This window comes from Culex pipiens, chromosome 1, assembly GCF_016801865.2.
Source record: "Culex pipiens pallens isolate TS chromosome 1, TS_CPP_V2, whole genome shotgun sequence".
Lineage (NCBI taxonomy): Eukaryota > Metazoa > Arthropoda > Insecta > Diptera > Culicidae > Culex > Culex pipiens.
The window spans coordinates 12,511,721-12,530,863 of NC_068937.1; the positions used below are offsets into that span (position 1 = coordinate 12,511,721).

At 34.5% G+C, this 19,143-nt stretch overlaps 1 protein-coding gene and 1 long non-coding RNA gene across 2 annotated transcripts in view; both read left to right on the forward strand.

Moving 5' to 3' along the window:
• Nucleotides 1–3,150: 3,150 nt before the first annotated feature.
• Nucleotides 3,151–19,143, forward strand: part of LOC120430683 (E3 ubiquitin-protein ligase ZNRF1-like) — a 53,363-nt gene continuing 37,370 nt past the window's right edge. The window contains exons 1-2 of the mRNA XM_039595784.2: nt 3,151–4,720; nt 9,256–9,408. Of these exons, the coding sequence (XP_039451718.1) occupies nt 4,621–4,720; nt 9,256–9,408 (253 nt within the window). The 5' untranslated portion in view covers nt 3,151–4,620. The remainder of the gene's footprint in view (nt 4,721–9,255; nt 9,409–19,143) is intronic.
• Nucleotides 9,415–11,086, forward strand: LOC128092406 (uncharacterized). Its single transcript, XR_008211736.1, has 2 exons — nt 9,415–9,713; nt 9,779–11,086. It is a non-coding gene; the product is annotated as an uncharacterized LOC128092406 (long non-coding RNA).

The following is a 19,143-nucleotide window of genomic DNA, read 5'->3' on the forward strand; positions in this document are numbered from 1 at the left end:
AAAAATTTAAAAATTCAAAAAATTTAAAATTTTAAAATTCAAAAATACAAAAATGTGTTTAATTAGGTAGCTTAATTGATTTTTGTTTATTTTTTAAGTTTAAATAGTTATTTTGTCAATTTCTTTTTTTTCAATTTTTTCAATCTTTTAATTTTTTTCCAATTTTTTTATATTTTTCAATTTTTTTGATTTTTTTATTTTAATTTTTTTTTAATTCTTAAATTTTTTTTTTTAATTTCTATTTTTTTTTTATTTTTTATTTTTTTTATATTTTTTAATTTTTTTAAAGTTTTTTTTTTATTTTGATTTTTTTGTTAAATTTTTTTATTTTTTTTTATTTTTTATATTTTTTTATGTTCTTTAGTATTTTGTTTTTTTTTATTTCTTTCTAGATTTCTTTAATTTTTTAAATTTTCTTTGAATTTTTTTAGGCCGTTGCAAATATAAATTTTAAAGTTTAAGTCCCCCCCTCGTTTCAAAATTGGTCCGAAAAATCAGGGTGCAAAAATTATATTTTTTCAAAAAAATATCAAAATTTCAATGGAAATAGAAGTCTAATCAACTGAGAACAATCTTAAATGCCTTTTTCTGCATTGATAATCATATTTAACATGTTTGGATTCGTTTAAAAATATTTTGAACTTTCATGAAATTACAATGCGTTATCCATTAGTGGACCCCTTTCCTATAGTGGACCCTCTGAAGGGTTTTTGATGAAAAATTCAATAAAATCACAATTTCAAGCGTGTTGTTGTCTACAAATCTTTTATTTGGCATGTTCAGCATCATTTAAATCAATGTTGACTGATATTGAATTGTCCTTTTCACCAAAATAAGAGTTTTAGTTTGACATCTGAAATCAGCCATGGCCACTAGCATTTTCACAACAAGACTGCATTTATATTTTATGATTGAATTAACTATCCAATCATTTTTTGACTGATTATTTAACTTCAGCAAGTCGAATTAATGAAAGTTTAAGGAACTTTACTAAAATAAAGCGAAGAACTGCTCATTTTCGAGCAAAAATTAGGGGGGTCCAATATAGGACAACGAAAATCCAAACTTTTCCAAAAGTGGACCCCTGTTAATTAAACCTTCAAAAATTAAGAAAACTGTGTATTTAAGCAAAAGTTTCTCCTAAACATACAATAAATGCTTGTTCACCGGCTTGTTGTTATCAACCTCAACGCATATTTTTTTCAATTATGAGTATAAATATAGTTGTTTCATGTTAAAAGCACCAAAAATGCTGAAGCCGTAAAAAAATATAATTGATGAAAACTATAGTCAATTTTACTTAACTGAAGCATCAAAATTGCAGTTTAAAATGATATTTTATAATAAAAAATCAAGAACAAAACATTTTTTTAAATAAACATGCGTGGTTTTATCAGCAACTGTAAACAAAGCTATCTATAATATATTGTTTAGTTTCGGTCAACCATTTATGTACATAATATGAAAAAATGTGCATCAAAATTACGTTTTTTAATTATTTTTATGCTTACCGTGGTTTTTGAAACGTTTTCTCTGATCTTTTTCGGAAATCGGTCTGTTAGGTTTTGTTGTTGTTTAAAGCCAAATTTGTTAACAAAAAAAAGTGAAAAGTGAGCAAAATCCATCTTTTGTTCATTATATCTATCATTAGACCTTCACCATGCATCATAACATTAAATATCGGTTAAATTTGGTATAAAAATAACAGTTTGCCTATAGTGGTCCCGGGTCCACAATCGGATTATGGACCCGGGTCCACTATAGGAAAAGGGGGTCCATAACAGGCAAAAACATTTTTTTTTTCAAGTGGCTATTTTTCTGCTCAAAAATAAATAAACTGATGAAACAAATAGTCAAAATTGTTCAAAAGACTTCAGTTTTCATTGTTTTGTACAAAGGGTTATGAAAAAGTGCTTAAAATATTGAAAATTTATGAAAAATGTGCTTCGACTCTACTAGGGGGTCCACTAATAGTTAAAATACCCTATTACAGCACCGCAAAACTTTTTTTTCTCGCAAAATTAAAATTTTCGTTAGTATTTAGAAATTTTGGAAATAAATTATTGCAAAACAACTGGACAGGTGTATGATGCATTTTAAAACACTTTTTTCATTCAAATGTTGAAACCGTGGCCTTCAACTTAATTTTTTAGCTTTTTTTATTTTTTGAAATTTGAGTTGAAATTTGAGTTTTTGCCAGCCATTTTTTTTTGCGTGACGGGACAACGAAAGGAGCAAATTTATGAAAAAAAAAAACTCCTCTCCCATTCAATGGCTTGCATAGTAGCTTGCAGACCATATTTGGTTAATAGCAGGTGTAGAAGGCAGGAGACCACAAGCCTAGCCACAAGCGGTTCGAATCGATTTGCTGTAGAGAGGCCCGAGGGCATCAATGGGTCGGTCCGCCCGAGTTCAGGTACTACAACCATTAAAATGGTTATATGGGTTGAACTGGAAAATCGTATGGAAAGTTGGAACTTAGAATATCATAATTTTCGGTTAGGTTGTCCAGTTATCTGGGGTGAATCGGGGCGTATGGGGCGAAAAGGGACAGCTGTTTTAGCCTTGTTACAAATTTGCAAATTTGATTTGCACCCCAGGAGACGACCTTAAAGAATGACGACGGGTGAACTTGAAAAAGATACTTGTGAAGTGTAGATTCGATTTGTGTTAAAGAGTTCTTCAAGTTGTGCGTGCATAAACAGCGCTGTGCCCTTCTTTCTATCACCTGTCACTCTGAGCGCGACAGAGACAGCACCTAAACCGCAACTTCGTTCCATCTCCCTCACTCTACCCCCCACACATCAGCAGCGCTCAGCGAACTGTCAGTTCGCCACTTCAGTCAGATTCGGGTCGGAACGGAGTAATGGCCTATCTACAATCACTTAGCTTAGAACATCTAAGTAAAGTAGTTACTTAGGAAAGTCTGCAGCTTACGTTCGTCATCCACAATCAACTTAGAAAACTTGCTGGGCTGATATACGTTGCTATGCAGTTGTTTGTTTACCTTTGATATGGAAACGTCAACTTACCGTAGATTTTGAAATTTTCCAAACCAAACGTCAGTTTCTAATTTGATTATTTTTCCATTGTAGAAACTCAGATTCATTTCCATTGATTCAAATTCCTAAGCTAAGTGAAATTTTCTAAGCTAAGTGATTGTAGATAGGCCATAAAGTGCGTTTTTTTTCGCGATTTTGAAGGAGAAAAAAAAAAGTCCAGCAAAAAAAAGGTGATTCCTTGCGATGAGAATTTTTCCACCTTCAGCGCAGAAAGCCGTGACGACCGTCGCCGTCGGAACGTGGACCGGATTGTAGTGGTGTCGCGCGCGGGTAACGGGTTTTTTCCGGGAGGGGATTAAGGATTTTTGGCCGGAACAGTTCGCACAGGGCCTCCTTTGTTTTGTGTCCTCTCGGAATTGCGCGAGGGACGAAGAACATGGTGGTGAGCTGGCCCTGCCTGGATTACTGAACCTGTTGGGAGGCACACGGAGCGGCTGGTCCAAGCGGATATGACCACCGGAAGCAGCTGAGAACGGATTACCCTGGTGGCAAGAGGAATAAAAGGAAGATTGTCGGAGCAGGAAGATTGCCGTAGAATAGAGGAAAAAGTCAAAGTCTCGAGAGTGTGGGGTGGAAAAACCCAGACCACAGGAGTTGACCCGATAAAGCGATAGAGGGAGAGTCTTGTTTATCAATCGTTTCCTTCCACGGGAAGAGGAAGGTTAGATAATCTGCCGTGGGATCGGTTCCGTGCTGACCACCGACAAGAGATCTATTTACGAAGCCTTCGTCGTGTCGTTTTCTTTCCCCACTCTTTTGGCACAGTGAAACTGATCGTCAGCAGAAAGAAGGAAAAAAATAGAATAAAAAAATAGCGAAAAAATCGTCCCACTTTGCGTGTGTGTGTATGTGTGCTCGGTGCTGCGTGTAAGTGTGCGCGGCCAGAATAATAATAACAACAGTCAGTCAGTCGTCAGCAGCAGGTCCCCTCCCCGCAAGAAAGGGAACGACGAGCAGAGCGAAGCGAGAAGCAATATTCCGTCCGTCGCCGACTTGAGCCTCCTCGCCAAAGCCCCCTCTCCGGCCAGGGCGGCGGGTGGTCCACAAATCTTTGTGTTTGAGTGTGTGTGTGTGAGTGAGCACAGAACACACACAGTCTGTGGTTCGTCAAAATCCGAGGGACCATCCCTCCCGCGGGAACCGACATCGGCGAAGAAACGAAATCCGGAAGAAGGAAGCAAGCAATCGCCTGGAGCAGGCCCTGCGGGCCAAGAGTGCGGAGTCCCCACGAAATCTACTATGTAGGGAGAGTGTCTGTGTGTGATTTCGCGGATTAAAACGGTGGTCGTTGCTTTTTTTTTGCTTTTTTATTTCTCTGTTTGTTGTTTGCGTTAATTTGAGTTGATTTCTGCTTCTCGCCGTCGTCAGTGAGAGAGAATCTTATCCGCGAGCAAGAGATCTGAAAAGGGGGGAGGGTGCGAGCGGCGGGGGGCTCTTTGTAGTCTGGCTCCCGGAAGTGGGAATCAGAACCCAGAACCGTCAAGGATTATCCCCAGGAGTGTCGGAACGACGACCTAAGAAGGAGACCGGAAGAGCCTTCCCCTTTGTATGAAAAGAGATGGGAATAAAGGCCAGCACAGCAAATGGTGGACAGTCGAGTCCTAGGGCCAGAACCTTCTCCACCAGCAGCAGCTCGGACGTGGTGTCCGCCGGTGCAGGTGAGGATCATCGTGCTTATGCCACAGACAAGTTTAGAAATTTCAACTTTCAGTCAAAACCTCTAAATCAAAAAAAAGCTTATTTTTTGTTTAATATAAATCTATTTTTGATTTGTTTTGTGCTTTAAGGCTGTTGCAAATCGAAGATACTAAAATATCTGTGCTCCGTTAAAAGCTCAATTTTGAAGCGTTCACGAATACGAAAATTTGGTATTTATACAGTAGTTGTTCGATAACTGGGCCGTAGCCCAGTTAACAGCAGACAAACGTCAAAAACCAAAACAAACCGAAATGACCGAGGGGTAAATGGATGCAAAAATCATGTTCAATAAATAAATAAAATACTTTTTTCAAACTTAAATTTAATTTCAAGTCACAATTTAAGAATTATAAAAGTAAGCGTTGTAAATAAATTGGACTAACTTTTATTGTTGTATTTCATCAGGAAAATATTATGCATTGGTGGTCCCCTCGTTAAGTGGACGTCACTTTTGGTCGCTTTAATGTGCCCAATTTATACCAAAAATTGATATTTCCCTAGGAATATACGGTTACAGACCCGATTATCCGAAGTTTCGATTATTCGAAGTGAAATTTTGCCAAGCCCTTCGGATAATCAAGTCTAGACTGCATCAACAATTAAAAAAAAAAAGATTTATTTTCATTAATAGTTTTCGTGTTTACATGTTGATCTAAAAATTAAAAACCTTGCCAAAATTGGTCAAAACTTTCTCATAGTGGCAACCCTGTTCAGACCAAAGCAAACTGACAGCAGAACGGTTGTCAAATGAGAGCCCACAAAAAAAGCACTAGCTGTCAAATACCCATAACAAACCCATAACAAATCAATGTTTGGGTTTTTGATTTTACAATTTTTCGTAATTTCGCAATAAATTCCTGCAAAAATAACACTTGAATTGTGTTGCTGATGGCAAATTCTATCACATTATTGGAGATTCCATCCCAATATTGGCTGAAAAATTCATATCGAAAAAAGTGATTTTTCTGTTTACCTTTTTTTCCTTTCAAACAGTGCGCCCGTACACTCGTGGTCGTAAAAAATATGCGGAGTGAAAAGTGATTTCTTTTGTGATTTTCAAAGCCCTTCCTATATCATCGTTGATCGGAAGGCACGGCGTCGGGTGGATTGTTTTTAAATTTTTTGAATAAGGTTTAATTTTGTTTTGCGGTGAAAAAGCCAATTCTATATAATGAACGAAAGACGCACTGACAATTTGGATCGTCGAGTTAATAGTGGAGCAAAATAACTGTGTGATTTTGTGTGTTAACCAGAAAGACTTTCCCATAGCATCGTTGCTCGGAAGGCTCGCCGACGGGTCTGTTATGAAAGTCCTTCCCATAGCGTCGTAGCTCGGGAGGCATCGAAAAGCCAATACCTTATCCTACTAACCCAAAAAAAAATTTATCACGTGATGCTTGAAGGAGATGCTGTGGATTCAACGGTCTCAAGCGGTATCAACAAGTATATAGCGAAAAACTGTGTGCTTGATGAGTCTGCAACTTCAACTATCGGACTAACATTCCTCCCTTTCGTTGAACTGCAGGCTTCTTGGGAGGGCGCCGGTATTGACTAATAAAGTCGGGGTCTTCAGGGGTTAAACAGTGAACGGATGGTTGGCTCCCACTGATCATTTTTGATTCATTGTTTAACTTCAGCTGATCTGTCAATAACGGAGTAGCAGCTCATTGGCAGTCAACCATGCTCATGCTCATGCTCATGCTCAAACAGTGCGCCCGTACACTGAAAATTTACATTACACAGTTTTCAGTTTGTTTTTACACATTTGCATGGGACTTTTGAGTTCAACCAGAATAACACACTTCGTGTTACGGTAGCAATATGTATAATACTAATTCTCAGTGTTTGTTATCTGAACTTCCAAGATGGCGGCTTCTTCGCTACCCCCTGATAAAAACATTAGAAATAAAATTTTGTTGTTTTTTTTGTCATTACCAGTTGAAACAAATGGTACGTTCGTTTGAACAGTCGGTGCGGCACTGAGTGCCACACTCGTCGGTGCCAGTTTTAGTTCAATCGAACGTCATGTGTCAGTGTGCGTGGAACTCGCATGAAACTGAAAAAAATATCGAGTGCGGCACTAGAGTTTCATTTCCAAGATGGCGGCGAAACACGTGCGGAACTAGAGTGAGGTTCTTCAAAAAAAATCACTTTGACAGCTCTGAGTGAGGCACTCAGTGCGGAACTAGCTTTCAAACAAACGTACCAAAAGCTTCAAAAAACTTTCTGTTGAATTTTAAAAAATAGCTTTATAGTTATAATTATTGTTAAGCTTTCGGTTGTTTTTCAAAGATTAATTACAGGGTTGTTACGGACGGCGCGGATCGCGCGAATGGCGCGTTTCGTGCGGATAGCGCGGATCTGGCGCGGATTTGCTGGCTAATTTTGCTCAGGCGCGGATTTCTTTTGAGTTTTGAGTAATGATTTTTAACCTTATTTATTTTTAATTTCATACTGGATTTATTCAATTTTTAATTTTGTAAATCAAATATTACAAACATTTCCCGAAGATATAGACATTAGAATGTGTAACAAAAACTATTATTGGGGCTTGTTCAGGTGGGCGCTAAATATGAGCTTGATTGAACGTTACAGAAGCTGGCCTCCACTTTCGAATTTTGGAATGGAATTTCATCGGTAAAAATATTTTTTTCTATATTTGAACATTCTTGGTAAAAATAAAAAGATCAGAACATTCCAAATTCAAAGCTTTGGAAATTCAAAAAATCGAAAAAAAAATGTTTTTATAGTTTTTATAATAACAAAAAAAAATTAAAATACATATTAATTTTTTTTCGAAATTTCTAAAATCGTAATTTAAAAATCTGAATTTCGAAATTCAAAATTTTGGCAATCTGAAATTCAAAATACAAATTCTAAACTTCTATAATTCTAAAATTCTAAAATTTTAATATTCTAAAATTCTAAAATTCCAAAAATTCTAAAATTCTAAAATTCTAAAATTCTAAACTTCTAAAATTCTAAAAGTCTAAAATTCTAAAATTCTAAAATTCTAAAATTCTAAAATTCTAAAATTCTAAAATTCCAAAATTCTTAAATTCTAAAATTCTAATATTCTAATATTCTAAAATTCTAAAATTCTAAAATTCTAAAATTCTAAAATTCTGAAATTCTAAAATTCTAAAATTCTAAACTTCTAAAATTCTAAAATTCTAAAATTCTTAAATTCTTAAATTCTTAAATTCTTAAATTCTTAAATTCTTAAATTCTTAAATTCTTAAATTCTAAAATTCTTAAATTCTTAAATTCTTAAATTCTTAAATTCTTAAATTCTTAAATTCTAAAATTCTTAAATTCTTAAATTCTTAAATTCTTAAATTCTTAAATTCTTAAATTCTTAAATTCTTAAATTCTTAAATTCTTAAATTCTTAAATTCTTAAATTCTTAAATTCTTAAATTCTTAAATTCTTAAATTATTAAATTATTAAATTAGTAAATTCTTAAATTATTAAATTAGTAAATTCTTAAACGTTTTTATTTTTATATTCTTAGTTCTTAAATTCTTAAATTCTTGAATTCCACAATTTTTAAGTCCTGTTTTATGTAAGAGGTTTTCAAATTATGGGAAGACATTATTTTAAATATTGGAAATTAAATTTCTTTCGGAGTGAAATTTTAGCGAGGATTTTGGATTACAAACTGTATAAAAATTCTTAGATTTTGAATATTTAGACTTTCGAAATTAAAAATTTTATCATATTATAATTTTAGATTTTGATTTAATTTTGAGGTTATATTTTTGAAGTTAAATTTTTAGGTTTTTAAATATTGTATTTTTTATTTTAAAGATTTTTTTTTCATGACCCTTGCCTTGACCGTCTCTTGAAGATTTTTTTTTTTTTCAAACATAAAACGAGTTTTTTTAATCAAATACTTTCTGAATTAGTTTTTCTTTATTAAAAAATAAAATTTTAAATGTTGGTCGCGATATTTTTTTTATGGCGTGGATTTTGTGCGGTTTCGGATTTTAGGTCGGCGCTAATTTTTTTTCGACTCTCCCGTAACAACCCTGTATTTATGCATTATTTAAAATAATGTTTCCATTTTTGAAGTGAAATTTTTAGGAGCTTATTATTAAGTTTTTTTACTATTACTGTCAGTAGCTTGATTTTTTTTTAGTTTTTTTTACCTTTTTATTTTATTAACTTTTTTATGAAGAGTTTTTTTTTATTCGAAATCATTCTTCCGGTAAGAAATGTCTATTATTTGAGGTTCTGGAAAAGTCGGGAAAAAATCGGGAATTTGAAAATGGGATTTGAGTGGTCACCCTAATGTTTCAATAAACCATTCAATTATTTTTTTCTGCTTTTTGGTTGTATTTGAATATTAAAACAAAATTAAAGCTGCAGGAAACAATACTCATAAATTCATTGTTATCACGCAAATTTGTGACAGTAGCATAACTATAATGATGTATATAAAGTAAATTATGGTACTTCTATTTTTTTTTAAATTATTGTTATTTCTTTACAGGAGCGCCGTACGAGCTATCCTCCGCCAGTCCGGAAACCGACAGCAGTTCCGCGGAGGATGCGGCGGCAGCGGCCGCGGCCAGTGCGGCCTCGCTCGCCCTCGGACGGGTGTACGCGGCCACCTCGCTGCCGGCGCACATCTGGTCCTTGAATGGTGAGTTCTCCCAGCTTCTAAGCTTCGTTTACGGTGTGGGAACAGGTTCAACAGCTGATTTTTATTACGTATTGCATTTTCGCAGGTAAATCCCACGGGCAGATTACATTTCGAATCCTTTTCCCCGACGACGACGCAATCAAAGGGGATGGCGCCATCCCCTTTTAGCCAGTCCCAGACAAAGGATCTGACACGTACCAAAAGTACCTACACTCTTTGTCTGTCCTACGAAAAGCACTTGATACAGCAGAAGGAACCTTAAAAGTTACCCCCTTTTATATCCCCGTTCGTACCTGCTTCTAATGGTATTCTGACAAAAATAATAGTAATAACGAAACGTAAAAAAGAATCGAAAATCCGTCGTCCACAGGTAACAACTGTTGGACAACAACTCGACCGAAAGGGGACAAGAAGAAAGCACATTGCGATGATTGCAATTGCGGAGCTTCTTTTCAAATATGTATGAAAAGGGTCAAATATGCAGTCGATGAAGCGTTACAGCTAGTGCCAACACAGGACCGCGGACAGAGGACGACACGGGTTTTGGGCCGGTGTCCTGGAAAACGGGGACAGGGTGGCAGATTGGTCAATCAGTACTTGAAGTGTTGGGTGTTTTTTGGACTCCAATTGAGATAACTTAACTTTTATTTAAATAACAATTTATACATCATTTTTGCAGTTGTTTGTTTTCGCTGATTGTTACACTAAGTCACTTCGTAGAATTGGAAATTGGTTCTAAAGTTGAGAGATATCGGCATTTAGAAATTTGACGATATTTGAGTTACGTTCAGGAACACTATTTTTAAGGAGTTACATACATGTAGAAAATCTCTAAATTTCAAATTAAAAATAATTATCTAATCCACTTAAAAGATGATTTTCAAGCACTCATGTTACAGACAATTTAAGCTCCAAATTTTGCCATGCGCAAAGCGAACTGTCAAACTTTGGGAGTGTTTTTCTCTGAACACCAAGTTGATTTACGGGCGCCACGATATCTCGAGATGGGAAACTTTGCACTTTCAAAAAATACAAGAATAAAAACGGGCGATATTTTATATGAAAAACTTAAAAGTATTTTTATCTTTTTTTAAAATATACTTTTTGAAAATCAGCCTTCGTCATGCACACGGGACCGATGTAATGAGGCTTCACCAAAATTTTGAGCCGATTTGGTCAAGGCAGTGTTAAGATATCGAGGCACCCGTTTTTTGAAAATGCTTACTTCTTATAGCTGTATCTCGGCAATGATACAACCAAATGTCTTCAAATTTATTTTGTTAATAGTTAAAAATGTATTTTTTATTGTCCTTGGGCATGAGTAAGGACCTCGACGCCGTTAGCAATGTTGGCTTTAAAATAAAATTTCGTGATAATATCACTTCCCCCCAGCCAACATTTTTGCCATGCGAAGCGGGCCTCGACGCTGTGTCTAGGTTTAATTCCTAGCTAGGAGCCATCAGTGTCTTAAGAGGTGGTCCCAAGGCCGAGTAGGAGTTCATGAAGCAAATTAGTCGTCTCCCACCCCTTTTAAATTGAAAAATGAACTCTGAAACCAGCGCTTACTCACAACAGAAACAGAGGCCTCTTCTAGGCATTGTAGGATAGAATAGATTTTGAAATTTATTTAAAAAAAATATTATTACGTAGCATTTTGATATGTCAAAATTTCCATAGAGTCTCGGTCAATCAATAATGTAATGATATCGGACAAAATTCGTTAATCTGTTGAACTAACGGTTTTCGGATTATGGTTGTATCGACCATTGTTGCGAATCGAGGGTCTACTGGAGCCTTGACGATCAAATGGAGCCTAACATTTCAAAAGGGCGCATGGGTTTTGTGAACAAGAGTGTGTCTCCTTCACTCAAATGACAGTTTACATAAGGTATAATAGAGATGCACTCTTGTTTGCAAAGCCTTATGCCCTAATGAAATGAATGGCATGAAATAGTCGTCTTAATTACTAGTGTTCAACTTATGAACTGTTCATTTATGTTTATTGGTTTTTGGAAGCGGCAAGACTGGTTTAAAAACAAGATCCTTTACCTTATTTGGCGTTATAATAAAACATTCGGGGATTTGAGATTAAATTTACTTTCAGACAGTTTAGTTTAGGTTGTTGATTAAAGTTAGATAGTTTTCCGTAGATGAATAATTGGACTTAAATGATTAGTTGATTTGAACGAAGTGTAACATTTCATTGGCAGATCTGTTTCTAGTTGTAATGTACGACAAGACTATTGACGGACGTGACAGGTCGGCAGTTAGTTTTCATCTTTTTTTCTCTAGTATTTTTTATTTCCTTTAAATTTGGAATACATCATAGGTTTCTTTTGTATAGATCTCCGATTAGTTACATTTTCTTATTTAATTAACTAATAATTTAATTTATTCCGGGCCTTTTTGCTGTAAATCATAATTTCAGATTTTCTTTATTCAGTGTTAAACTTAGATTACCGTAACTGCTCAAATCATCCAAGTTCTTACTACTCACATCAACACTAATTTTCTTTCACCTCCCCCCTCCCGATCCCCTATATCTTCCGGTGGTGTTCATTTGGTATGCAATACTAGTTCGGCCACTACCCTTTTTTCCACAAGAAACCGGACTTGGACTGACTTGAGGCCGCGTCCCCCACCTTGCTCCGTAAAACGAAAACGAAAACGAAAATGTATTTTTTATTGTCCTGAAAACAGATTTTAAAAAAGTTTGAGTTTGTGCTCAAACCAACCTCCGACATTTTTGCTGATTTATATGTATGTAACCCCTTAATAATAATAATCGCTTTTCTTTAAGAGGCTATCTTAACAGGAAACTTGTCGCAAAAATTTGGGATCTTTTCGAAATAAAATGTATGGTGTTGTCAACCATGGCCATAAAAAAATACTTTTTTTTAAATAATTAAAAATAGAATCGCTTCATTTGATACCCATATTGCAAAATTTTAAAATTTGAGTATTCTAGAAAAAAATACCGTATTTTGGGAAAATTTAGGTTTTTACAAAAAAAAAACTCTAATAAAGTGAAAATGCATACAAAATTTTACTTCTTTTGATGCCTATATTGCAAATTATGAAAATTTGAGTACTTGATTATCCAAAGCCAAACTTTTTCGTATTATTTGATTTTCTTACTTCGATCATCAAATTCGAGTTCTGCGATCCCATTTTAGTTAGTTTTGAATAGTTGATAGCATATTAAATTGAAATGGATTTTTTTTTTCAATATTTGATCACCGACATCTTGGCTGCCATGTTGGATTTAACAATTTTAAATCATTTTAGCGCAGTTTAGGGGCCATACTTAAGCTCGACAATGAAAAAAAATTGTGATTCGGTTATCCGAAGTGAAATTTTTGCGAGGCCTTCGGATAATCGAGTCTGGAGTGTATTTTAGAAAAAATACGGTATATTGTAAAAAATTTGCTATTTTCTTAAAAAAAACTCTAATAAAGTGAAAAAGCATACAAAACTTTGCTTCGTTTGATACCAATGTTGCAAATTATGCAAATTTGAGTGCTTTTAAAAAAATAAGGTAATTTGTGAAAATTTGAGTTTTTACCAAAAAAAACCCAAATTATGTGAAAGTGCATACAAAATTTTGCTTCGTTTGATACCTATATTGCAAATTTTGAAAATTTGAGCATTTTCGAGAAATACGGTATTTTGTGATAAAAAAGTATTTAAAAAACAACTAATAATGTGAACATGCATTCAAAATTTCGCTTTGCTTGATACCTACTTTGAATTTAGAAAATTTGTGTATTTTCGAAAAAATGCGATCTTTTGTGAACAATTTTAGTATTTTCAAAAAAAAAACTAATACAGTAAAAATGCACACAAAATTCCGCTTTGTTTTATATCCATATTGCAAATTATGAAAATTTGATTACCTTCAAAAAGATACGATATTTTGCGAACAATTACTTTGAAACTTACTGCACTCTTAAAAAATATATTCTTAGTGAAGGATTGAAAATTTAATATGATATGTTTTGTCGTTATCTATATGATATGTTTTGATGTTATCGGTAAAGTTAGAGGTGGGCAAAAAAGAGCGAGCCGCTCAAAGAGCCGGTTAACTAAAAAGAGCGAACCCACCATGGCTCACGAAAAAAGAGCCAAGATAGAAGATTTTATGTTACAAGTATTATTAATTATATTTCCAACAAATTGTAGTACAAATATGAGACAAAAATTTGCCGAATAACTACCTAATAGCCATATCCTAACTCCTCTTGCCCGATAAAACTTTGGCATTTACAGATTTTTTTTTAAATTAAATCAGAATGTAGAAAAAAGTTCGCAGAACACTTTCTCAAAATAAAATACCCAAATTTGTTTAATTTTAGCATTCGTAAAATTTATAGACATTTTCTTCAAAATCCTAGATTCAAGTTTGGATGCTCTCCCCATCCAATTACTCGAACGTTTAGACCTATGGATCTCAAGCGAATCTTTTCGTGTTTTTTTTTTAAATAATGTATGAAAGTCTAATAAAAAAAACATAAAAAATCCCACAATTCTTTAAAATAGACAAAATTTTGAAAAAGAGCAAAAGACCCGTTCAAAAGAGCGGCTCATTTTCAAGAGCGAGCGAAAATGAGCGGCTCCTAAAAAAGAGCGATTTTGCCCACCTCTCTTAAAATCCTTGCGAAAAAACCATTAAATGGATCAGTTATTTTTGTTCAAGATACAGATTTTTGAACATTTACATAGATTTTTTTGCATTTTTTATGAACATCTCTCAGATCTGTATGGAAACTTATAATGGTAAATGCAAATTTATGCCATTTACTGGCCAAAAAGATCAAATTTAATGCAATTTTGATCATAATTTCTATTTTGCGAGACCATTTCTCATCATTTTGGTGGCACACACATCCACACGCAAGATCAGAGGTGAACTGCTTAACGAAAGTCGCCATCAATATCTTTTCACTTGCGCTAACGATTTCAAAGCGCTTAAGATATAAAATTGCTTCCAACTACCGGCAACATGTTCTTTTGCACATTAGTTAGTCACTCACTTGAAAAATAATCCCGAAAAATGTAAATAATTAGCAAGCACCATCAAAAAAACAAACGCGCCAAGTCTTTTGACGTTTCAATTTCGACGACCCGTTCCAATCGAAGGCTGAAGAAAACCGAGCGAGGAGCGAAGGCAAATAAAGAACAAAGGGTGGCCAACAACACCACCAACATACTGGTGCAGCGCCTGTTGAAGTGAGCAAGTGCTGCGAGGAAACTTTCGCTATAAATGCTACTTTTCGTGAGTGTTCGCTTAAAATTTCGTCAATTTTGGCAGCACCCAAAAGAGCGCTGGAAGAAAAAAAGAACTAAGCTGAAAATAGAAAAATGGGCGTGGCCCAATGCACTCGACTGATTAGAATGCATTTTTGAAATATTTTTTTTAAATGCTTGTAAAAGGAATAGCATAACTTTTAATAAAAGTGAAAATAAACAGAAATGTTCACAAAAAGTTGCTCTACTCGTTGGTGTACTTGGTTTAAGTGAATTTCAAGGAACAATCCAGATTATCCAGTATCATTTAAACACGACCGCTTATTAGGCTTAAAATGGGCATATTTCCCCGATATGCGTGCAAAACTTAGAGCCAAATCTAAAAATACAAATATTCATCTTTTACCGAAGTCCTAGAAATTTGCTCCGCTTTATTAAAATTGTTTATTTTTGCCTTCCTAACTGAGAAAAGGCCTTGAAATCCATCGAAACATAAACTTTTTAAATAAGCACCTTTACACTTATGGGGTAGCCTTGATTGTTTTGCCTTCCTCACCTTACTGAGGAAAGGCTATAAAATCACTCGAAAAAAGAAATTCCTAATTTGATCTCCTAGACCCACCTTCATGTATACATATCGACTCAGAATCAAATTTTGAGCAAATGTCTGTGTGTGTGGTGGGATGTTGATCAAAAAAATTGCACTGAGTTATCTCGGACTTGGACCGTTTTGGTCTCATTCGATCCGTCTTGGGGTCTATAAGTCGCTATTGAAAATTATAAAGTTTAGTTAAGTACTTCAAAAGTTATGCTAATAAACAATTTTATCAAAAGTTCGGAAGATTGTAAAAAGGGTGCCCTATCATATTATACATTTTTAGAAAGGTATTCAAAAGACCTTTTCAACGAGTTTAATAGATTGAAGATCTGACAACCCTATCAAAAGTTATAAGCACCTAAGTGTTATTTATGAACTTTTTGGAGGCCGGATCTCAGATATTAACTAGCATTACACTCAACGTAAGTAACGTTTTTTTTCACTCGAATTTCTCGGAACTGGCTGATTATTACGTTTGGTAAAGTGTTTAAAAAGTTGTACACAAAAAAGAATTTGGATGACGGAAAAAGGTGGAAAAAGGGTTGATTTTCAGATATCTTTGACCTTTTGTGGAAATATTTTGAAACTATCTTTTCGAAGCTTTTTTTTGTAATTGATTTAGTTTGGCCGGCACTAATTAATGAGGCGATTTTGAAAAGATTTTTTATTTTTTTAAATAAAATTAAATATTCAAAAATCTGCTTAAGTCGTCACCCTGCGCTCCATCCAGTAGGGATGAAACTCGCAGGCTTCAAACAACGAGATGAAAAGCGTGCTTCCTGGCCCACGTCGAGGATTAGGATTGACCTGTGGAGCGGGAAGGAGACATTAGGTTTGGGGATGTGCAACAGCTGTTCCTCCGGAATGCGACCATCAGCTGCTTTGCTGGTCCACTCTGTGGTGGTATTTGCCCCGTGGATTTCGGCCTGATGGGACGAAATCCCGTTCTTTGTTGGTATTAAGGGACAGCATCTGGAAGCTGATCAACAATGTGATCCCTTTTTGTTAGCAGGATTTAATCTTTCGCTCTCTTGACAGCTTCTTTCTTTGGGTTTATTGAACTTGTACTGAGTACTCCATCCAGATGACTTCGTTCGCGTAACAGGTGCATTGAACGCCGGCCCACGGGTTTTCCCAGAATTCGTTCCATATTGTGTGTGTGTGTGTGTGTGTTTGCTGTTTGAGTGAATCATAAAGAACCTGCCCGCGGGACATGACGGTGATGAATGATGATACTTAAAAATCAAACGACTTCCTTTCACTCTTGAAAGAATACGGTCTTGTGGTTGATGATCTTTGAAGCGCGCCACCCGTTCCGGAAGGGCAGAGTCCAGGTCGTCGTCGCCTTCGTGGAGTCAAGTTACTACCGAAAGATGTTAAACGAATCAACTTTCACCGTGTACCAAACGTGTCGCGACACGATCTTGATCGGTCATCGTTTCTTCCACACTTGTGCGCCAAAGTTTGCGCTGATCTCATCAGCGTTGAATGAAACTACGTTTTAGCCCGCGACAAATCTTTCTCCCTCTCTTTCCCCTTATCTGCACAAAGAGGGTGTCTGCAGCGACGGCGACAACAACAACAGCTCCAGACGAGCATTTTTCGTGCCAAACAAATAGTGATTGTCACTCAAGGAGTAAGTGCACAAGCACAATCTTCCTTTGTCGTTTTAAATTTCTTCTTGATATTTTTTGTTCTATTGCGGAAAAATTCTCTCTGTTGTTCTGGGTCTGGTCTGGTCTCCCATCAAAGTAAAAATACACTTGAAGCCCCTTTTATCGATGCACACCCTTTTGGGAAACATCAAAAGATGGGACTTTAGGATAAAAATGTGTTTTTTTTTATTTCTGAGAATTAAATTTTGTATTAACTTTGCCAAAGCCTTTTAAATTAAATAAACAATAATCCGAAAAGTTTTGACACTTTCTTATACATTTTTGAAAAAGTGTATAGATATGAATTAAAAAAAACAGGACTCTATTTGACGACAATTTTTGATGACGTCCAATCCAATGTAAACATTGAGTGAATTGTCATCGACATTCTCTACGAAAACCGGAAATGGATTTCATTTGTGTTTTTTTTTTATTTGTAAATGGCTAAAACATTTTAAAGGGCTTCTCTATGAACAATAAGGCAATTTTTTAATATTTGTTCCTCCGTACAAGCTTCCATGACATTTTGGCAGATAGACATTCGATCCGTTTTTTGAATGTTCACATATCGAGACTGAAAAATCAAGTATGTCATATATAAATTGCCAAAAACCACCAATTTCGACATTTTAATTTGTTAAACCGCTGTATCTTTCCAAAGATTGGATATAGCACAATGGTCAATATGGAGACTTTTATGAAAAATGGTCTGGCGAATCGATTCCCAATCTCGGTTTTAAAAATTTGGACGTTTAGACCACTTTAAAAAAACAGTGATGATTTTTGTTTTTTTTTAGGGGAGACATACCATCTTGCATTTTTTGTCAGTCCTTTTGTAATTTCTTAGGCTATTTCCTCAAAAAAATTTATCGAAAAAATCGTGACATCACCTTGAAATTTGACTTCAAAATTTCATAGAAGCGGTGTGTATTTTTATTTCAGTGCATTTTTTTCAGAAATCCTGTCCAATTTCCTACAAGTTTGTCTTTGACCACTTGTTGATACACTTTTTGATAGGCTTCGAGATACAGTAATTTTTAAATTGCAAAATACAAACATATTTAAATAAATTACGCCCTTCTCAAATGTTATTTTAGAGTACTATTGGCTCCTATTACACAAAAATGACTTATATAGGCCTAGGATAACATGTCTCCAAAGTTTCATTGAAATGGGAGAGGGTCGGGTACAAAAGTACCAGAAAAATTCCTGATTTGAGCTGGAATTGCTAAATTACACCTTCCAAATTTGAACATTTTTTTCTGAGTAAGTAATCATAAAATGCATTTTTTGTACATAGAGAAAAATGGGGAAAATTTTGCAGCAAAGTTATGTTTTTTATTTAATAAATTGAAATCTCGCAAAAAAAACTTTTACACATTATTTTCGAAAAGTGGGTAATTTTTAAGTAAGAGTTCGATTTAGAGAATAATATCGATTTTTCGGTATAAAAAATAGTGTTTTTTTCTGAAATATTTTGTTTAAAAAAAATCAGTGTTCTCAATAAATTTTCTTTTATTTTCATTTTTTTTCCATTATTTTTCATTCAGGACAAACACTTGAAAGAGCCTTATTTTAAATTTTTGGACCTTTCGGTATTTTAGGAAATTTTACTTAATTTCCTAAAATACCGAAAGGTTCAAAAATTTAAAATAAGGGTCTTTCAAGTGTTTGTCCTGAATTAAAAATAATGAAAAAAAAAGAAAATTTATCGGGAACACTGTTTTTTTTATATATTTTTAATAATATTTTTTAAAGGGAGATTCTGCACTTTTCATGATATTCTTTGAATTTACCTAATTTACAAAAAGGTTTAAAATCGCACATTTGACAATGAATGTTTATGTTTTTCTCTAATCTGCATTATATCATAATGTCATATCAGTAAAATACAGATCTCTGCACAAAAATTGCGAACCCGTATCAAAATTGAGTTTTCATTTGTATATTATACCAGCAGTTCGAAATGCTAGTTAAAATTTAAAAATTTAATTTAATTATTTGGGCCGAGGAAACATTTTTTAAATTTTGAGTTAAAATTTTCCTATTGAGTTGTTGATATGTTATATGCAAAAAAACAACACGATATTATTTTTTTAAATTGACTCGATTTTTAGCAACATGAACATTTTTAAGTTGGTTTAACGAATCAAACACTGATAATTTCCTTCATTTAATAGAATTGAACGCACACACTTTACACAGTTGACAAAAAAAGCCCTCATTAAAAATTTG